Source organism: Hippichthys cyanospilos, chromosome 7 (assembly GCF_059441005.1).
Source record: "Hippichthys cyanospilos isolate Australia breed blue-spotted pipefish chromosome 7, RoL_Hcya_1.0, whole genome shotgun sequence".
In the NCBI taxonomy this organism is placed as follows: domain Eukaryota; kingdom Metazoa; phylum Chordata; class Actinopteri; order Syngnathiformes; family Syngnathidae; genus Hippichthys; species Hippichthys cyanospilos.
In genome coordinates, this window is record NC_142375.1 from 22,865,134 (window position 1) to 22,886,885 (window position 21,752).

Sequence of the window (21,752 nt, forward strand, 5' to 3'; positions counted from 1 at the left end):
GAGCCAAGGAAATGTATTTAAATGTCCAAAGCTATTCTTAGCAATAGCTAGCCTAGCTGTTGACTTGCTAACAATCGTGTCATTGAGTTTTTCTTGAAATTAGCTTAAAAATCAAAACAAGCCAAATCTTTTTTATTTTATATATTTTCCTTGTGCCTGACTTTTTTTTAATATACAGTATTTTTTTTCTTCTCCATTACATGACTATTAATATTTTATTCATGTTGCATTTCATCTTATTTCAAAATAACACAACTTTATTTTGTTATTTTTCCACGACTAACTTTCACTACTTTTCAAGATCATTTCTACTGGGCCGGCAGCAAATAAGTTAACTCATTCACCGCCAATAACAGCTATATACGTGTAAAATCCATTTTAACTCTCTTTTTTTTTTTTAAATGCCAGCCATTTTTACAAAAGAACCTGCAAGACAGTTTTGATCATTCTGCCTAAATATAGTGAGTGTTTTTTTTTTTTTTTTGGGACAACATGACAACGTGTCAAATTTTAACATGGCGCAACCACTTGGTTATCCCACCACCAGAGTGTAAAACAATGTAAAACTTTGAATAGAACACAGGTGTCAAACTCAAGGCCCGGGGGCCAGATCCGGCCCTCCACGTCATTTTATGCGGCCCGCGAAATGCTGATTTGACTTCAGGTTTCTGGCTTAAATAGTAAATTTGCAAGTTGTCTACAACTTTTAAAAATCTGGGGAGAAAATGCAAGCATTTTTTAATTCACAATCAGTTTTTGCCGGCCTCTGATTTCAAAACTTGGTGCGTGTTTTACAGAAGCATTTAAAAAAGATTTGACTTCATAGTCATACCGGCCCTCTGACAGAAACTAGAACTACAATGTGGCCCACAATAAAAATGAGTTTGACACCCCTGGAATAGAATGTGGAAGAATTTGTCCCAAAAAATATACTCAAGGGTTAAACATGCTTCATCCTCCTTCCTCACTTTGATCATCGATGACATGACTCCCAATCTATCTTTTTAACGCAGCGCACGTGTGTGCCGGCGTCAATCGTCCTCCCCTGCATGTGTGCAAATTCTAAAAATATGACCTATTGTGACCCCCCCCCCCCCGCCTTCCTCTTATATAAGGCTTCCAGATGTTTCCCATCGGCAACGCCGTCCTCTTCTGGTCTCTTCCTTTCTTGTCTGGCATCATTGCGATCGTCCCGCTCGCGTCTTGCTTTGACTCGGGGCTTTTGAAACATTTACAGGATGCTCATGCATAATTTAGTCGAGCCGGACTACTAAGCGTGCGCTTATTTTTGCGTATAGGAGAGAACAAAGTGTTAGCATGTGGCGGACAAAATGCTAAAACTGAGGTCTGAGAGTAATATTTGTCTTTAAAAGACTGGAGAAGTAGTTCTCAAAATTGCTGCAAAAAAAAAAAAAAATCATCAGCGAATTATCAGTTGGTCGGACATCTAAAACCCAATTGTTTTGCGTTCTCTCTGCTAGCTTGACGCCAACGCAAATTTGCATCTATGTTTGCAACAACAAACAAATGAACCCTTACACCCTACATACAGTACACATTGCATTTTTTTCCCTAATTTTGTAAATGCTTTTAAACGCGTAGTGAATTCCATCCATATTGATGAATATTTTTTTTCCTTCAACCACTCAAATTGTTCAGTGGCATCAATTCTATCCGTACACATACATAGGTTAAATTTATGAACGCCCACAAAAAATGGAAAAAATGGCACGGTCTGTCTTTGTTTGTAGCCTGTGAAGTGATGATGACACTTTAAGACGTAGCCGTTAACTAGTCTCTACCGCCACCTACTGTCTTGAGGTGAAACAAGTCAACAAAGAATTTTCTGTTTGCTGACATAGTTTGACCGCCGCTCAACGGAATGTTGCAAAAATCGCAGGAAAATCTTTGTCATAAAGCCTATTAAATTGCATCTCAAAAATTATCATTTTAAAGATTTTATATGGTCCAAAATTTGGACAACGACTATTTTTGTACACAAAATATCGCGCGTCCTATTGCAATCACGTCAGAATCGTCGCATTTTGAAATTTTGCATGTTTTAATCATCTGCTCACTAGTATTTTTTTCCTCTCGATTCTCTCGGGATTTCCATCATTTCCACCGCACAAGGGTTAACAAAATGATTTGCGTCAATAATTCCGGCGACTGCTACGTTCGTGTGAGATTAAAGCCTGAAATCTACAAGCATCTGGACGACACAAATAATCCCTTTGTTGTGTTTGCTGATGACACAATTCCAGCTAATCCGGACACAACGCACTAACACTTGCGTCAGCACAAATATTCAACGCGGAAAACGTGACGCTGCAGGGTACCATATCGGGACCCCTTGAGTTTGTACTTTCCAAATATCTACCCTAAACAAATGTAATAAAAACAAATGCTGCGCATGTCTAATTTATTAAAATTTAGAACTACGTTTGCAGATGAGTCGCTTAGACAAACTACCGATACGTTGCTTGATGTTTCAAATAATTTGCTCCTAATTTGAAAAGAAAACTATACTGTTCTTGTCACGGCATAGTTAGCATTAAATTAGATTTGCCGATACCTACAGGAACCCTGTTGAAATCTCACATAACATCCAAAGTACCTTAAAAATATATCCAGGGGTATTGGCAGCCCCATTTGAGAACTTTTTCCCTAACCTGTCAAGGGTACGGTCCAGATCAGAAATGGATGACATCCTAAAAATGCTTTCTTACGTACCCAATCAGTTTGAAACTGCAAAATGACCATTCATCACTAGATAGCAGTCATCACTTATTACATGTCCACCTGTTCATTTCGATTAGAGAAGAACATGGACAAGCTAGAAGCTATGATAGCTTTGGTGACATTTTAGAGTCACTTAAGTTAACTCTTTTCGTGCCAAGAACTATCGGGAGTCTGGACCAACAGTTGATAAAGAAAGACAAATTCAGCTATTTTACGCTGCTGGTAACAACTTCAGAAGAAAATTTTTCCAAGAAAATGATGTTTGTGACATGAAATTTAGACAAATGTTAAGGAAGCCGTCTTCTATAGTTGTAGGGCAGGCAGTTATAAATGAGAACCGACATCCACCATTTGAGTATCATGAACAGCACGATAACGCCATCCATTGGACATGATTGCCAATTGCGCTCTCGGCCCATCTTGCATTCTCTGCAAAATGAGATGTGGGTTAATAAATAAGATGGTGGATTAAACCCCTTGGCTGGCTTTGTTTTGTTTCGTGTTAACACATATTACTGTGTTGTGTTTGAATTGCAGAACTGTAGAACCACAGACATGGTATTAACTTTAAGTATATGTACAAAAACAGAAAAAAATAATTAGTATTAGAATGCAGACAGAAGTAGACCAGCGCCTGACAAACAACGGACCAGGAAAAAAACAATAAAAGTCCAATTTCGCCCTCAATTTCATCTGGCTTGTAAAATGACGGATGACAGTTTGACAGCTGGGAAAAAAACAGACTCATGAATGACATAATCTGCTGCGCTACAGCTAGTGATTTTGTGCAACACTGCAGCGCACAAGACACACGCAAAGCTACTTTGGCCTACTTCTGGGACTGCCCCTTACATGCACGCGCATCATGGGTTTAAAAGCTAGCTGCTGCTGCCATTCAAGGCGTCACAGCGGAGTCATTCGCCATGAGGCCCGCGGGGGCTCGGATTTCGGCGACTGGCGCTGAAATACCCTCAAGACCTTTCGCTTGGTTTCAGAGGCTGGCGTGAATGCCCTCTCCAAGGCCATGTTACACACACCCTATTTCCACCAGACGCGCTGGTTCCCTTTGACGTAATATAATGTAATATAACAGAAGATATCTTCTTATACGGAAAAAAAAAAATCCACAAAATAGCTTTTCACCGAAGGACCAAAAGCTCATATGCAGACATGAATTATAAACGCACAATTCAAATGAATAATTTTGAGCAATTTTTTAACAAACTATGAACGCATTGCTAACTTTATGTTAAAACCGAATAGTATTGTAAATCGCAGACCATAATCCGGTACTTTTTTCTCACCGTTTGAACCCCGTGTGGAATTTTTTCCTACTAGCCAGCAGGAGGCAATCTCATGGTAAACAAACCGAGACAGAAGAAGACGCAATCAAAGTATTGAGTTTGAGTTTTGAAATGCCATATCAGTCGACACGGGGAGGAGCTCTACACTACGAAACGCAATCAAGTGTGTTACTGTTGCGTTGGTGCGGTATTCTCACATTTCGAGTGTGTCTGTGTTATGTTGAAAATATTTTGGTGCTGCTCTCATTTCCATACGTGCATGTATGTTCAATAAATAAAAACAACCATTTCAAAATTCCATGTGCCATTTTTCTGCGTAAATATCTTACGTCACAACCTGCGGCTTACAGTATAGTCCAGTGCGGCCGGTACCTGACGAAAATTATTTTCTGTAAAATTTTTGTGGGTGCATCTTTACCTTATGTGTTATTTTTATGTGAAGATTTTGCACAGGATTTTTGTAAATCCAATTCAAAATTTTGAATTGAAAAAAAAAAAAATCTCGATTTTATATTTTAGCCATATCACTTAGCGTTACTTAATGGATCCGGAACTTTCACCGTAAATTACACGACAGTGTGTGAGGCAAATTTGATCCTAAAAAACACAGTAGAAGTGCGTGACCATTTTTGGGATATCTTCCCTCACCGTGCGCTGTTTGTGGACGCAGGGAGAAGCGGCGTTTTAGTTATTTATTTCTCTGTGATTGCAGACGCCTGGCGCTGTCTCGGTTAATCTGTCGGTCGCGACATCTGGCGCGCACGTTTGCCGCATTTGCGTGTGTGTGGCATGGCTGGGATTTGTGGGTTGAACCACACACACACACTTAATCAACATTTTCTTAATGGCTTTATGCTGTCAAAGGAGTGTCTTATCTGTAAATGTGTAATCGTACCCTAAATAAGACCTACGCCAAATACCATGCGAAAAAATGGATTTAAAAATGGTTCTGTGTTTTGTAATTAGAAAAAACGACTGAAAATATTGATTAAAAAAATACATTATATATACTTTAAGTTAGCTTATAGGCAATAAATATCACACGGACTTGGCGACAAAAACTCCTGCAAATTCCTAAACCCATTTACGTATTGAATTAATTTAATAAATACTTTTTAGGAAAATCAAGGTCTTAAATTTCTTGCATACTTGGTACGGAGTGGGACAGTGACCTATCAGATTCAACAGATAAAGCCTCACCATCACCCCTAGAGGACTGGGGTGAAACTTCATCACTGATTTGCATCAAATAAGTTTCAGCTTTTTTGCCTCCCTTCCTGGTGAGCGGGAGTCACGTGACGCCCCACTTTTCCCTTTACCGAGCAAGACTGACACCTGAGAGTCTGCCTATGCTGTGTTGCCGTGGCGACCGCTGTCACTCAAGCTAGGCGTGTCTGAGGAGTGTCTCATCCACACATGCACGTTTAAAATACCGTTACACGAACCATACACTGAATCATTGCCACCTGTGAGTGTAAAAAAATAAATAAACAAGGGCTCTGTAAATAGAAGCAACTTGGACCGCGCTGAAAATAAACCTGCACAATTCCAAAGCTGAAGACAACAAAGCCGTACGGCGGGAGACATTCCCTTGACTAATGTCCAATGTAGCCATGTTGTAAATGTTACTTACATCCAACAAATTTAAATTGTTTAAACAAATTTAAACGTTTCCCTCCGAGGACCACGTACGGAAATATTAAAAGATGCAAGGCTCATTGTTTTTTTTAAATTATTTGTTAATCACAGCAAAATCAAGCACTTGCCTGGAGTTTACATAATAGCATTTTTTTAATACGCCTTTAGCCCGAACAGCTTTTTGTATCGTAAATAATTTAGGATATGACACAAATTTGGGGTGGTCAAAGACCCCGTAGACACAGGTAAATTCAGAAGCAAAGCAAAACAAAAAAAATCTGTCGTGAGATTATGATAGAAGTAACTTGAAAATATTTCGTGCGATTTGTTCACAATATGCACCCAAATTGGAGCAAAACATTTTTGCTTGTAAAAAATGCATTCACTTATTCACCGCAGTGTTACAATCAGAAATGTTATCAGTGATTTCGTTTGCACATGTAGAAAAAGCCCTCCAAAATGTGAACGACGGGCCGCAGATGGCCCCCGTGCCTCGGTTTAGCCACCCCTACCGTCCATCTTCTGGAGAATTCGAGAAACACCTGACCAAAATGGTCAAATTGGGGCCACAGATGGCCCCTGCCCCGCAGTTTAGCCATCCCTGCTGTAAATCTTCCAGAGATTTCAAGAAATACCTGCCGAAAACGGCCGAAAATCAAACTCCGATGTAAAATAGCTCCGCAGTTTGGCTAACGTATTTATGTCATCGCCATTCAAGTGTGCTAACTAAGATTAGATTGTCAGTGTTGGTACAACAAACATCACAGACTATGAGAATATCGAATGCCCGAGAGACTACAGCAACTAATATTTTCCCCAAAATGGGTCATACAATCATGATTCACCGGTGGGTTTATAAATATATATTTATAAAGCGGGAATCAAAGAGGATGAAGCGCATGATAATCTCATCCCATCATCGTCATCATCGAATGCTGCTGGTGCGTTAACGTTGGCCCGGTTTCATCACCATGGCAACCACCGTGGAATAAGGGGGCGTTCCTGCTCACGGCGTGGAATAAACACGCAGTGGGGAAAAAAAAAACACGCGTCCGTTTAATCCGCGTGGGAGTCGTACTGAGAGGATGGCAACTTTTCGTGCAGTAACAAGACACGTGAACGCACCCTCCCCACGGAACAGGTGACGGTGAACCGGTACACTGGCTATTTATTTATATCCGCGAGCCGGCTCCCCGCCCCACTCGGAGTCCCCCCCCCCCCCCCCCCCCAGCGAAGGTTCGTGTCGAGTCCGCTTACCTCGATCCATTTTTGCGCCTCCAGACAGGCGGGCTCGGGGCGACTCTCCTCCGTCGACTCCGGCCGGACGTCGCGATCCGCAGGCGGGCTGGCCATTTCCAGGACAGGCCGTTCCGTGCGTGGGACCTCCTGTGGCGGATTGCGATGAGATTGCGGTCCTGTGCCACGCGGGGACGGTACTTGAGGGCCGGACCGGACCGGTAGCCTACCGCGACGACCCAGCGCGAAGCCACTAATAAAGAGAATGGAGGCGTGCGCGCGCTGTGGCGGATGGACTCGGTCCTCCGCCAACAGCGCTGTGGGCGCGCGCAGGGGTGACGGGGACGCGCACGCAGGAATCTGCCCTGTGCGCGGGGAGGGGGCGCAGACGAGCAGTCTTGTTACACCGTGGTTGGTGCGGCTTCGTTTTATTCACTTTATTGCGGATTTTCACTCGTGACCATTGCAGGTTGACCTCACAATTTATCTTGTTATAGTTTCCTCATTCGGATCGGACAGAAATATATATATATATATATACTGCATATACATATACATATATATACATATACATATATATACATATATATACATATACATATATATACATATACATATATATACATATACATATATATATATATATATATATATATATATATACATACATATATACATACATACATATATATACATACATATACACACACAATTATATATATATATATATATATATATATATATATATATACTGTATATCTATATTTTTTTTAAACTTAATTGGGGGAAAAAAGCAAAATCTCGGGGGTCAATCACCACGATGAAGCACGGACCAGTTTGTACACATCATGTGACCAAACAGCTGTGCCGTGATTGGTTGTTACCTGAGCATCTGTGATGTCATTTTTTGTCATCAAGCGACACATCTAAGATAGCTATGAACAGGTGGTTGATGCTCGATTCCTTTTCCATTAAAATGTGTCGATCAGCGTTTGGCGTTTAGGCCAGTTGGGGTTCCGAGGGACATACAGTAGTCATGTAAAGAAACTACCAACCTCATAACTCCCTAAAAATATCTTAGTGATCAAAGACATTAGGTTTTTGAATTGACCTCGAGAAATCGTTCTCATCCAGGCCTGTTCTGTTTATTTTGTTTTATACTGTAGACAAAAATTCAATTGGAATGTCAGGTATTCATTTTCTGTTTATTTTGGTTACCCACGCTGTATTTTTCTTCATTTAATCCAAGTGTGCAACAGTACCTACGACTTAAAAAGTGTCATGAAAGTGTTTTGAAAAGTAATGTCAACCTACGGCATAAATTAAATTGTGTATTAATGCCTTTTAACAGCAAATTTAAGTGGATTGTTCCCATTATTTCTCTACTTCCAGCAGTAAAAAGTTAATATTTTATGTATTCTATTTTCCCATTACAGTAGTAAAAAACAAAACAGAACAAAAAAAAAACAGTAAAAACATTTAATACTGTTGATTTTACAGTAACAAAATAGTTTAAAAGTTTATTTAGAATTCTATAGTGTATTTTGTAATTGTAAAATCAATAGCACTAGAGGTAGTTTTCCGTAAATGTAGAAATTGTGTTACCGTAATTTAAGTGGTAATTCAGCGTTGTGCGTCGACCGTAGAATCACTTGCAGCAGCGTCACACATCAAAAGCACTTTATTAGTGTCAGTAACAGGCACGCCGACAGTGCAAAACACTGCAAAACACGCACACAACTCTACCTGTGCAAAGTAAAGCAAACTAATTTAACTCACTCTTCAAATTAAGTCCACTATGTGAACTAACATTCTTAAAGCTACATTGAGGCTGCGAGGAACATCATATTTCAACCGATTAGCAGCAAGAGGCATCTATAGATTTCCAGTGTGTGTGTGTGTGTGTGTGTTCACCACGGGGTCCTATTTGCTTACTCCTTGGTCGCAATGCATTCAAGCCCGACAAAAACGTACAAAAAGACAAGTGCTTGTGCAAAAAAAGGCGGGGGGGAAAAAAAAGCAGCCAAATTTGTTCACATCTAAAAGAGAATGAAAATAATGCTTTCTACTTGCCTAGAACAGTTGTGCTGACGGTTCACGAGATGCGTATAACCTATGTATGTGACGAGTGAACACAATACTTGCTTGGCCGTGTCCACAAAAAAAATTGTTGAGACACGCGTTTGTGGCGTTCACTCCAGGAAGGGAATTTAACCGCGGCACAAAGCCACGGCGGAGAAGCGAACTTCGCCCAATCCTCGCTCCACAAAGCCTCGGCACACTTTGGCTGCATCCTGGATGGGAATCGGTGCAAGGGGGATTGCAAATGTATGAGAAATATTTACTTGATCAAAAATATACACTTACATTTTTCAAGACCAGAGCCCAGCGATATCCAAACAATTTCCTCTGAGTGCCACATACAGAAAAATAGATGTAAGGGCCACTTTATTTATTTATTTTTTAATTTCAGATATACCTCACCTAAACACCGAAGCACTAAATCTGCTACGTCAAGGCATTCTTTTAAAGGTGGAGACAAATTAGGACTTTATTATTTCCGTACCTCAAAGTAGGGTCTGAAAATAGCTTGACTAAAAAGTCAAAAAAATTACTCAAGGTAATAAAGTACTAAAGTTATACTTCAGTCCTTGATTACCTGAGTCTACTTAAATATGTATATATATAAATTCCTTAGTTTAGTACTTAAATAAATTTAGTATCTAATTAAAAAAAAAAGGTATTTACTTCAGTACTTCAATTATTTTGCAAAGCCTACCCCAGAGAACTCCCCCCACACACTGACCATAAGTAAAATTATCTAGTTTAAAAAAATGTAGAAATAAACCTAAAACTATCCTTTAACATTGACAAGCAAAAAAAGTTTTTTTTTTTTTTACAATTTCTACAAAAGTTAACTGTCTAACCAGAAAAAACCCAAGCGCATACCTGGCATTGGCCCCCGCCCCACTATTTGAGAAATACTGATCACTTTGAGCCATTCTTAGAACCTCATTTTGCTAAACTCTTTTTTTTATCATGGTCCACATTGCAGTTATCATTTCTGTCACAGGGCCAAGATTGAGACCTGTTGCTCATTTGACTGATTTTTTTCCCCCTTGAGTTGTGTAGTAGTAACAAACCGTTTTCATACCGTTACCAGAGTGTCATCTTTGGTTGGTCCGTGGTTCAGGGGCCCGTTCATCTTCCCGTCTTAGCAGCAAAAGAGACAATCAAAACGTCATACACGACCACAAAAGTGCATCATATTTGCAAAGTAAAAAAATAAAAAAAATCTAGAATTTATTTATTTTTTGCAAATCATGTTCTATATATCCTCTAAGTGCATTTCTCTCACCAAATTCAAGGAGTTGTCCGTTCACGTTGACAAAGGCAATAAAATGGAAGTTGACCTTATCTGCTTCTGGCTGTGGAAATTTTGTAAAGGGTATACTTAATTGTATGAATGATCATAACCCCCCCCCCCCCCAAAAAAAAAGTGTCCAAGTCAACTTACCCTACATTGCCCTTGTGCAGCAACCTCATTATGAGCGTCGTGGATTGCCTGGACATAAGGTCTAAGTATTAAAATCTTAATAATAACATAAATCAAGGGTTCGCAAACTTCTTAAGAGTCAGAGACCCCTTTCACTAAACACATTTTCCAATGAGCCCAATTGCAAATGTTTAAGGAAATAAGACAATAATATTTCAGCCGACCATAAGTGCCCTTTTTATTCAGCAACAACGAATATATTTGTTACTTTTCAGCTATACTTAAGTTTAGAAAATCCAAGTTGTAAATCGCACATCTCCTTATAACACACTGGGTGAGTTTGGCCCAAAAAGGTTGCTGCCTTATTTCGTCAAAACAGCGTTATAAAATAAAATGCCGCTTTAACTTTGCTGGCTTCCTCGCCTCATTAGCAACCAATTGTAGACACAAAACGTATTTTGACAAATTTCAAAATAACATTCTTACATATTAAACTGGTTGAATTGACTGCTTTACTGAAGTCATGAATACGTTCACAATTTAATATGAAATTAAATGAACATGTAGGTATTTTTTTATTAATAACCCAATGTTCTGTCCTCCCTGGACGTTGCAATGGCTTCCATCAAGGTAGCCTGACAGCACACTATCAATGCAGTATGAACAGCGGCCAGAGGCGGCGCCAAAAAACAAATACTAAGCCAAACAAGGCACAAATCTGTAACTGTTAAAAGACAAACCATATCAGAAACAAAACGCCCCAAACCCCCTGCGGTCAGACCACGGACTCCACTTTGAGAACCACTGAAATAAACCATGCAGAACCTTAAATTTTGTTGTATACCAGAACAAGCTGGAAAAATAAAGAAGATTGTTTAGTGGACTTTGGTTCCCTCTAGTGGACATTCACCTTATTTACATATGAAAACACCCGTTTCAGTCAACATAATATAAAATTGAATATTTAGGTCTCCAAGTGCCATCATGAGGACCAACATTTAAAAAGCAGCATGTAGAAGGCTGAACTTCAAAAACGATATCATGCATTTCTTTTCCCTAAGTATTTAGTAGTGCCTGACTGATCAATTCGCCACCTAATCAATTCAGTTGTTGATATTATAACTGTTTGCCCTTTAGTGCAGTTTTTTTTTAAAGAAACCCTGCACTGCTGTCACTTTTTTTAACATAAATCCACGTGCTTAATTATTTCATGACCTGTCATTCAAAACAAACAAAATCTATTTAGTTCGTTTTTTTGAACCATTATTCAAGGAAAAGACGATATTGAAATGTGTAGGTTTTGCTTTAAAAGGCGTTTTTTTAAAGGGTACTTTGTATCGTAATTATTCAAAGTACTAATACTGCTATAGTGCTGAATAAAGTTGTATGAAACATCCCTATTTCTTAATGAGTTAGATACAAGTATGTTAGAAGATGAAACTTAACATGCACTGTGTTGTTGCTTTTTGCTCACCTTGTTCTTGTCCAGATGTTTGGCACGCTCCTCGGCAGACATCTTGGCAGTTTCATCCAGAAACTTCTTTAACACAGAAGCGCTCTCTGAGAATAACAAGTCAAGAGAGCGGGTGTTAAATGTGTGGGGTTCGTTTCCTGTAACGCTTGGGGCGCAGGCATGGTAAAGGGTGTTTAAGTGTAAATGCACGTTACCAAAGGTGAGTTTGCTTTGGTTGTTTCCCAGCGCGTGCAGCAAGGCGATAGTGCCGCAGGAATTGCCGGCAGTCTGCTTCAGGAAGTAAGCGTCCGAGTCCCGCATCACTTTGTCGGCCTGCTTTTGTCTGAAAGAGTCATGCTGAGCCACACAATAAAAAAATAAAGAAAAAAATAAAAGCCTGGCCATGGCATAATAAATGAGCAACAATAACAAAAACAAGCAAACCCACCAACCAATAAAAGCCTTTTTTTGCAAATCATGACCACAGTTCCAACAATAGCAATTTCTGTATTGTTAAATTTACACATGTCTGCCTATGGAAAAATATTTGACCAATAAAAATAGACAAACTATCAGTGCACTTTAATTTCACAGTAGCTTGTGGAGCTTTAATTTATATATATGTGTGTGTGTGTGTGTGTAATAGTGAGGTAAGATCAAATGTAATCAGATTCAAAATAAATTATGCTGTGGAGCTGGACCAACGAGGCCTAATGCAGAGGAGGAGTTAATGAGACACTACGATTAAAGTGATTATACAGTCTGCTAACTTTTCCGGGGTGTGTGTGTGTTTGTGGTGGTGGTGTGTGTGTGTGTGGGGGGGGGGGGGGGGGGGGGGGGGTCTTTCATTGTGTCTAGCCTTGATCCCTAAAGCCCTTTGGTCCCTACATCAACTGATGAGTCATCTCTATTGCAAACAGCATCCGCTACCTCTGCAAACTCAGCACCAACAAACCGCAGGGGCATGAGACCTGTGTAGATAACTGCCACACCCCAGTCCCCTCCACCCCCCCCCCCCCCCCCCCCCAAAAAAAAACAATTTTTTGTGTAACCCAGTTCTTGGCTCATCTCATCCCTAAATTACCTCTTTGGTGATGGGGAAGAGCAGCATGAGGGCACAACACGGCTTAGGGACGGCAGACAGCTGCTCGGCCTCCAAGCCGAGGACGTCCACGAAACGCCAGCCTTCCTCCACGCCGACTTTACTCATCAACTGGTGAAAATAGAATAAAAAGACGTAACAGCCATGCAGAGGCGAGCTGAGCTGCTTGAAGGGGAAATGCTAGCTGGTCCAGACAGACCACACCCATCATTAGCCGACAAGCTAACCCATCCACGAGGAAGGATGCTGTTGCGTCTCACTTTATAAAAATCCGATCATAAAAGAATAAATTCTACATTTTCAATCATTTTCACGCCATTAACTGTTGTGCTGGCGTTATAACGTCGACGAATGGGTCTATTCTTTCTAAGTTGGCCTCTTGAGAGGTATTTCCAAAACTTGCCTGAGATTTGAACGCCGTGACTCATCGTTTTTTTTTTTTTTTTTTTTTTTTTAAGTTTAGTGACCCACCTTGTTCAGCACCTGTCGGCACAACACACACACACACACACACACACACACACACACACACACACACACACACACACACACACACACACACAAGAAAAAAAAAAAAGACAAATTATTCCACTTTCGCTTTAAAGCTAAAGGTCGTCTAGGTTATTTTAATTCACCTCGGGGTTGATTTCCATCGGAGTCCACTCCATCTTGGCAATTCTTGCAAAGCTTTAATCGAGATAACTTTATAATTTTTACGGCATCGACGAAATCGGCGCTTTTTATAAGACATGGGCCGTACCATTCAAGAGAATTCTAGAGGGGTAGTCTCACGCCAGTTTATCTCGATCATGTCGGTCACTGGTGGATTTAATTTAGTATTTTGATTTGTTTAGTCAAACATTAAGACAGCGAATGACAGAAGAAGTTGAACATGTATGTTTTGGTATAAAGACGATAAGATTAAATAAGTAAAACTGCGTTCTTTCTAGAAATGTGGGACAAACCAATGAGAAGCAAAACACACAATGACACGGAGCAGCTTATCATGCTTGATTAAAGTTCAACCATGCATTGACTTTGTATTTTGAAGTAAAATAAAGTAGAATATCAAGTAAAAGTAAAACTCAGACCTCAAAACAATTATTTGAGTATTAACTTGTTGTTGTTTAAAAAAGGTTTCGCTGCTTATGCATGCATATCTTGTCCATTGCGGTTGAGTGTCCCTGTTTTATTGCTATAATCTATGACCCTAAATCTTCGTTTTTTGCTTTGCAATTCCGCCAAATTTAGAGAGAGTTGCAATTTGTAATAGACACACAAATTTGTTATGCATGGCAGATTTGCCAAAAGCAGACACTCGCGTTAGATTGAAGGCCCATCGAGTGTGCACGCCTTGCCAAAACGATAAAGCCGTGAAAGGAAATCCGCCTCCTCCCTCCATTAGATATTAATGACAATATGGAGGCAGTGGAAATAAATTCTGCTGGATGCCAAACAAGCTAGAAGCTTCATAAAGATATAAGCCGGGAATCAGCAAGTGGCAACTTCTGCATTTCGGCTTCATTTTCGCGTCTTTCGCGTCCTGAGTGAAAAAAAACGACATCTCCCAAGGTACCTTGTGCTCGTCCACGGTTGTAGAAGGGTTAAGGAAAACTACATCTCCCAAGATGACTTGCGCTCACCGGGGTGTGGCGCGTCCACTCACACGCCCAGAAGAGTTTTTCCGAGCGGATTTCAGACTTTCGTCCTTCTTGTCCTTCTCGTCCTCTCTCACCGCTTCTCTCTGTGCACTCACCGGGTGTGACAGCTGCAAATTTGCGGTAAGTCGTCGCTCAGCTTCGGCAGGTAACACCGTGACTTGGTGTAGGAACTTTGCGAGGGTTTTGCTAAAGTTTAAATTCGTTACTCTTTTTTTTTTCTTCCTTCTTTTGTTTCCGCTTTTGGGCAGAACTTTTTCTCCAAGGAAAAAAAAAAAGCAGCCAGCTCCAGTCAAAATGGTGAGTCACTTAAATGCTTTCCTCCTTCTTTACACACCGTTAAAAACTAAATTGTGTTAGTGCTAAAAAGTGATCTTCGCGTGAAACAGGCAAGATCCGTTATTTATGCAAATGCATGACTCATGATAGTAAAAAAAAAAAAAATCAAGAAAACCCAAAACGCCCACATTTTTTCTGAATTACATAACACTTGAGCTGCCTTCCTCCATCTCCCCTTGCACACTTAGCGCTGTATAAACACCAATTTAACACTCATCGGCTTCACAGGTGCGATTTCGATAAGATAATGGATCATTTTGTAGCACACAGATGTGTTTGATAGCTTTAAAGCAGGGATGCCCAGGACATTTCATCCAAAGACCTTCAAATATCAGAAAATGTTTGGTAAGATGTTCAACATTTTGTAACAAATTGAGTCGAAAAAAGGTTCCCCACCCAGGTGAAAAGTTCATACTAGGTCCGAAGGTAACTAGTTCAAAGATGATGAAGTGTCCTATGGTTGTAAAATGTGCTTCTTTTTTTGGGAGGGGGGGAGGGGGGGGGGGGGGTTTGTTTTGAGTGAGTCATGAAGGCTTTTCTTCATTTGGGTGCGGTGTGTCCATCTGTCTGTCCGTATGTAGTAAAACAGCCTTTTTCCAGTCAAGAGTACAAACCACCCCCCCAACCCGAACCTCTTAAAGGAGAAGCATCCATTTTCCACAAAGTCAGGGTGGAGCCGCTACATCGTCATTTAAACGGCGCGGTTGCCATCTGTGGTGAGCCGGGGACTTCCCTTGTAGCGTTTCCACGGCGACAGGATAGTCTCTAAACAAAAGGGGTAGAGGCGATAAGACGGTGGTAAGGTCAACATTTTGAGGAGAAGCCCACTCTTTCAAAGTCAGGTTTCAACCCGACCCTGGAGAATGTACAGGCAAAAGTGAAAACAGATCAAAATGGAACTTTTTCATCAGAGCTTGTGTTTGCGGAATGGCCAAGAGGCGATTAATGCAACCCCAGACATTATCGACGTCCGGCAGATCCAATTTCAAAAGAGCAGTGCGGGCAACCGGCAGCATGGTGGACTAGTGGGAAACGAGTCTGCCTCGCAGTGTATATATCAAATGCTGATGTAATATTACTGTCTCGCGAAACAGTGAATGTTGTTTAGTGAAATGCAACTTTATCACTTCTGATATGAGATAGATATTGCATCCCTATGGACTGGTCGAGTCCTCTAATTGGCCGGAATGATATATGCTGATACCGTATTTATTTTTTTGAGGTTGAAATGTGAGAAGAGACTTGATCATGTGATATTATTCAAACAAAGAACAAAAGATCGCAACAATAGGAACGGGCAGCCAGTATTTCCAATTAAAATCTGCACGGCTGCGCGCTTATATCCCAAAAAATAATCACGATTGATATTGATATTGAAATCACGATTATTCATCATGGTTGGTCAAACATGTCTGTTTATTGTGCCCTTTTTTAAACGAGCAAGGCTTCAAGGCTTGATACTTACAAATAAGAATAATAAACTCAAATAAATAAATCAAGGAAATAATGAATAAAACCATTTCAACCAAGACCTGGCAAAAACTTGGCACACAGGGCAACACAGCTGACGAGGCTTACTTCGAACCAAGCGCATTATTTACGCGTAGGCAAATACTAATCAATCAGCAGTCAAAATGTCTTTTGTGTTCATTTAAAAACAAACAAACATAATGAACAGGTAGCGTGTTTACGCTCAGTTTTGGATTTTGCATGTTTTGCTTCCAAGAACCGGTGGGCTCCCCAACATCGAAAATCCAAAATTTGTCCACGAGTAAAAAACGAGACCGAGAGAAAGTAAGACACCCAAACCGTTATCGACCCTGTTCCAATACTTTTGGAAAGGAAAGCATAATCTTTTTGCAATCTCATAAAAATGCCTAAGATTTGGCAGAGGCGGACAACGTGAATCACTTGTTTAAAACATTCCAAAATGGCCGTCCAACATTCCGGTGCAAACGATCCGCATTGTGTTCCTTGTCCAAATATCTTTGTCCGTCGAGGCACGTTGACTCTGATTAGATTTCGTCTTTGAGAAGAAGCACATGAACATTTTGGAATTCCTCCTGCTTGGAAAAGCACAAAATGCCCACTTGTCCTTTTTTTGCTGAGCCTCCGCATGATTTGGCGTCAAATTCGCGGCGACATTCCCGCGGTTTTGCTCCGCAAACATCTCTCTGCCATTGAGTCATTCGCATTAGGGTTAGGCTTGGGGACGTTAAATCCTTATCGCGTCGCCTTGATCCTTTCGGCGTATTGATCAGTTTGCCTTTCCCCTGCCGCATTCTTCTCCAGTTAGCCGTTATCAAATGATACAATTGTGACTTTTTCATCAAACAAGGCCCGTTTTGTTTGCGCTATTGAGCGAATGGCACATCTGCAAGTCATTATGTACTCACGCTCTAATTTGTAATCAGGCATATTTTGTTAAAGTGGTATATATACATATATATATATATATATAGGCGCATATGAGTAGTTTTCATTTGTTCATCACTGATGGCGTCGTGGTTGCAGGCCAGCCGAGGAACTGTCAAAGCCAGCGGCAACTTCAACGCCAGCGCCGACGCCGAGGTTCTGTACAAGGCCATGAAAGGCCTGGGTAAGACGCTCGCCTATCCCGCTCGTGTCACCTGACGCCCAGTGGGCCTGGCGGCCACGTCCGTGCTCGCTCGCTAGACAAACATCAGAGCAAACATGCGCTTTAATTATGCCCGTGAGATCGTAATCGTATCGTATCGTAAATATAAGGCGCAGCTGCCAGAGACGGGGCAAGCCTCTTGTGTCATAAACTACTGAGGGCCCCCGCGTTACGAGATGAATCCGTTCCGCGGTTGGGGTCGTACGGCGAATTCGCCGTATGACGGGCAATCCGAACCTGTTAAATAGCTAATGCATTTAGAACCCCGGGTGAAAACATCCAAATTGTACATACATATTCAAATATACATGTATACAATCAGAAAACATCATAAATTAAAAAAAAATACAGAAAGGATTTATTTATCTTTGAGTGGCGCTCGTTATCCCCATATTCCCTAATAAGGGTTAACGCCAGCATATTTCCCTATAAATCATCTTCTGACTTCTCTCTTTAACATCGCTAGCAATCTTGGGACCCACGGCTAACCCTTTCAACTTTGAATCAAGCAGTAAAATGCATTATAAATACGGTTTTGTAACCACTCACGATCGAGCAAAGCTTTACCCTTCCGCCATTTTGAAACGAGCGAGGCCGACCAATAGCAGACCGCCATCTCCGCGAGGAGACGCCGACCAGTAGCAGACCAGCGTTGTTGTCGCGCGTTGCATGGAAGCAGTGAGACGGCAATTACCTAAAAATGACAGCAGATGGAGGCAAGACAACACAAATCCAGCCAACCCCCTAGGGTCGTGACAGTTGTTTGTGTCGGGAAAATGTCATAAAGAGGGGATGAAAAAGCTCAGTATTCCAGGTCGCAACATGAAAATAACGTAAGTCGGGGACGTTGTAACACGGGGGTCCACTGTACTTGCATTTTCCCTCGTTTTGTTTCACTGGAGTATATCCTGTTTTTTTTTTTTTTTTAATTATACATGCGATAGGTGACAAGGTAATACTGGGTACTTTGTTGTGGCCACAGGCACGGACGAGGAGGCCATCTTGCAGCTGCTGACGTCCCGCAGCAACGCCCAGCGCCAGCAGATCACCGCCGCCTACAAGACGCTCTTCGGAAAGGTGCGGCCAATCACGTCGCGCCGACGCTTTGAAACCTAGCATTTCTGAGCATTGTGTTTTAAAAGACGAGAATTCTCGTCCGTGGGACTGAAAGAGTTAACTTAGTAAATCCAAGCAAGAATACTTTTTAGAAATATGCTTTGAAGACAAAAAAGTGATTTTAAAAAAATTATACTTAGATGTCACACATTCCCTTTTTTTAGGATCTGATCCAAGACCTGAAGGGGGAGCTCGGGGGTAAATTTGAGACTCTCATCGTGGCCCTGATGACCGCGCCCCTTGCCTATGACGTCACGTCACTCCGCAATGCTGTCAAGGTAAGGTCATTTCCAGGTCATAATTTTCCCTAAATCATTACTGTGGAAAAAAAAAAAGGATCATTTTACGGCAGGGGTGTCAAACTCATTTTTGTCGGGGGCCATTTTGTAGCGAGAACTTCCTTCATTGGGCCGATATGTTGAGGAAACCAAGTCAATTTTAAATGATCTCATAGTATTATTAACGTACACAACAAATTAATGGCTCAGTTGTTTTGAAATCAGAAGTAAAGCATTCTAGTTTGTTCATTTACTGTTTATATTACAGAACAAAACAAAAAATCTCAACTTTATTTTTCATTATACACGACAAGCTAAAGTTTTGGAACTGAGTTTAGCAAGGGTCATGGAAACTTACATGATTTGCTTTCGCGGGCCGCATAAAATGACGTGGCGGGCCGGATTTGGCCCCCGGGCCTTGAGTTTGACACCTGTTTTTTTACGGGATTGTCTTCATCAGTAGTACCTGGCCCGTCACTACTCAGTACCGCTAGTTTGACATCATCAATACTATTAAAAATAAAAAAAATAACAGCAGGCAGCACTTACTGTATGTTCTTTGGCCCAACCATCCCCTGACCACTAGGGGGCAGGCACCGATGAGAAGGTGCTGGTGGAGATTCTGGCCTCCAGGACCGCTCAGCAGGTGAAGGACATCGTAGCTGCCTACAGACAAGGTAACGTTAATCCCGGCGACTGTAAAAAGTAGAACACGGTGTCAAATGTTACGTTTCTAAACCTTTTGACCAGAGTACGACGACGACCTGGAGGAGGACGTGTCCGGAGACACGTCGGGGCACTTCAAGAGGCTTTTGGTCATCCTGCTCCAGGTCAAAGACATGTCCGACTATTCGCCCTGTCTCTCGGGAGTCGTTTGAACGTCGAACCGTGGAAACGATCTCCCATTAGTAGCGCTGATTTTGCAGTCGTACGGATAGCGCAGATTTATATTTGCATTTGTCCAACACAGGCCAACAGGCAGACGGGAATCCAGGAGGGAAACATCCAGACCGACGCTGAGGTAAGGGTGGAGAATACCGTTTCGGCCGGGATAGGGATAGGCCCTCGCGGGGATAAGCGGCTAGAGATAACGGACGGATGGATGTTCCAGCGCCATCTAGAGGCTATTTTTTTTTTCAATTTCTTTCTCAAAAAGTCCCCTTTGTCGTCGCAGGTCCTGTTCAAGGCCGGCGAGCACAAGTTCGGAACCGACGAGCAGACGTTCGTCACCATCCTGGGGAACCGCAGCGCCCAGCATCTCCGCAAAGGTGAGCCGGCGCGAGGCCGCTTTCCGCTCCGCGGTCAAGCGGCTTTTCTTGTTGCCTCCCGTTTACAGTGTTTGACGCCTACATGAAACTGTCCGGCTACGAGATGGAGGAGAGCATCAGGAGGGAGACGTCGGGAAGCCTCCGAGAGCTGCTGCTCGCAGTCGGTGGGGAAGCGCAAAGACGCCGTTTTTCATTCTTTTATCGCTCTTATCCTCGTTTTCCGTTCCTGGAATCGTTTTGAGGTTATCCTCGTAACATTTTGATCTTCCACTTTCCTCGCAGTCAAGTGCGCCAGAAGCGTCCCGGCCTATTTTGCAGAGACTTTGTACTACGCCATGAAGGTACGACAAACGACGCACGCACGCACGGACGTTTACGAGTGTTTGTGTGATTTTAGGGCGCGGGAACCGATGACAACACTGTGATCCGAGTGATGGTCACTCGCAGCGAGGTGGACCTGTTGGACATCAGGGCAGAATTCAGAAGGATGTTTGCCCGTTCCCTCCATTCCATGATCATGGTACACATGTTCACTAAAATATATATATGTGCACCCCCAACAAGTCTAAACTCAGAATTATCCACCCATTTATATCCATCTCAGGAGGCAGCCATTTTGGCATTAAAATGTCATCGCAGTTGCCCAGGTAACAACCAATCACGGCACACCTACTTTCTGAGTTTGCTCATGTGACATTCGCAAGCTGATTGGTTGAGCCCTGAGCAACTGAGATGTCGTTTTCAGTCAAAAGTATGTGGTAAAATGGCCGCCTCCTAAGATACGATAAATAGACGGATTTTGCCGCTTGATTCGTATCGCGTTAATAGAGTACTATTTCAAATGACGTTTTCAGACAACATATAGCAAGAACATTTTTTGGTTGAGTTCCCCTTTTAATATTTACAATTTTTTATAATGAATTTATGGCTTTATTCATGTTCTTTAATATTGTCTTCATATTTTGGTGAACTTGTAAATATTTCTGATAAAATGACTCATTCTCCCGGGACTATATTTTTCCCTTTTAATATGAATTAACCTCACTATGTTAGTATTTGAATTCTAATATTAGATTTTCATATCATACATTTATATTTCAAAATTGGTACTGTTGGATGTTTATAGCTTAAAACTTGGATCTTAAAAGTAATGATTATGAAAAATCCTGAGTTGGGTGTGATTTTTTTTTTTTTTTTTGTAGAGCGATACTAGCGGCGACTACCGCAAGGCTTTACTTCTTCTTTGTGGCGGAGATGACGCGTGACCAGGGCAACGGCGGCCATTTCGGGAGACGCGTCGCACGTGACGCCGACGGACGAGCAGCCGGGCACTTTTGAAAACGCTGATAGCCGATCTTTGATCGCATCCTCTCCGCTTATTAACAGACGGTCCGCTAATTTTACCAACGGCCCCATTTCGTTGTTTGCACGTGTTTGACAATTGACTCAATAATAAACTTTTCAATCAGTGAAGTACAATCAAA

At 41.5% G+C, this 21,752-nt stretch overlaps 3 protein-coding genes across 5 annotated transcripts in view; 1 reads left to right on the top strand and 2 right to left on the bottom strand.

Moving 5' to 3' along the window:
- LOC148421633 (LIM and calponin homology domains-containing protein 1-like) overlaps nt 1-8,655 on the bottom strand; it is a 28,539-nt gene extending 19,884 nt beyond the window's left edge. For 2 of the 3 annotated variants that reach the window (XM_088419851.1, XM_088419852.1), the window contains exons 1-2: nt 8,526-8,655; nt 6,942-7,070 (exon numbers count right to left, since the gene is read on the bottom strand). In XM_088419851.1, coding sequence (XP_088275977.1) covers nt 6,942-7,037 — 96 coding nt within the window. In that variant the 5' untranslated portion in view covers nt 7,038-7,070; nt 8,526-8,655. Of the gene's footprint in view, nt 1-6,941; nt 7,071-7,150; nt 7,231-8,525 lie in introns of those variants that run through there. The other variant, XM_088419850.1, reaches the window with a different exon arrangement.
- uchl1 (ubiquitin carboxyl-terminal esterase L1 (ubiquitin thiolesterase)) lies at nt 8,584-13,726 on the bottom strand. The gene is made up of 9 exons (XM_088419854.1): nt 13,607-13,726; nt 13,443-13,454; nt 12,954-13,082; nt 12,085-12,226; nt 11,891-11,976; nt 10,438-10,485; nt 10,279-10,348; nt 10,075-10,133; nt 8,584-9,214 (listed from the first exon to the last, which is right to left on the bottom strand). The coding sequence occupies exons 1-9, from the start codon at nt 13,637-13,639 to the stop codon at nt 9,131-9,133; spliced, it is 663 nt and encodes a 220-aa protein (XP_088275980.1). The 5' UTR covers nt 13,640-13,726; the 3' UTR covers nt 8,584-9,130.
- Nucleotides 13,727-14,612: 886 nt separating this feature from the next.
- Nucleotides 14,613-21,752, top strand: anxa5b (annexin A5b). The gene is made up of 13 exons (XM_088419853.1): nt 14,613-14,752; nt 14,881-14,929; nt 17,483-17,567; nt 18,589-18,683; nt 18,887-19,000; nt 19,587-19,677; nt 19,751-19,830; nt 19,971-20,021; nt 20,175-20,268; nt 20,337-20,432; nt 20,551-20,609; nt 20,666-20,788; nt 21,471-21,752. Exons 2-13 carry the CDS (start codon nt 14,927-14,929, stop codon nt 21,531-21,533), a joined length of 954 nt encoding a protein of 317 aa, XP_088275979.1. The 5' UTR covers nt 14,613-14,752; nt 14,881-14,926; the 3' UTR covers nt 21,534-21,752.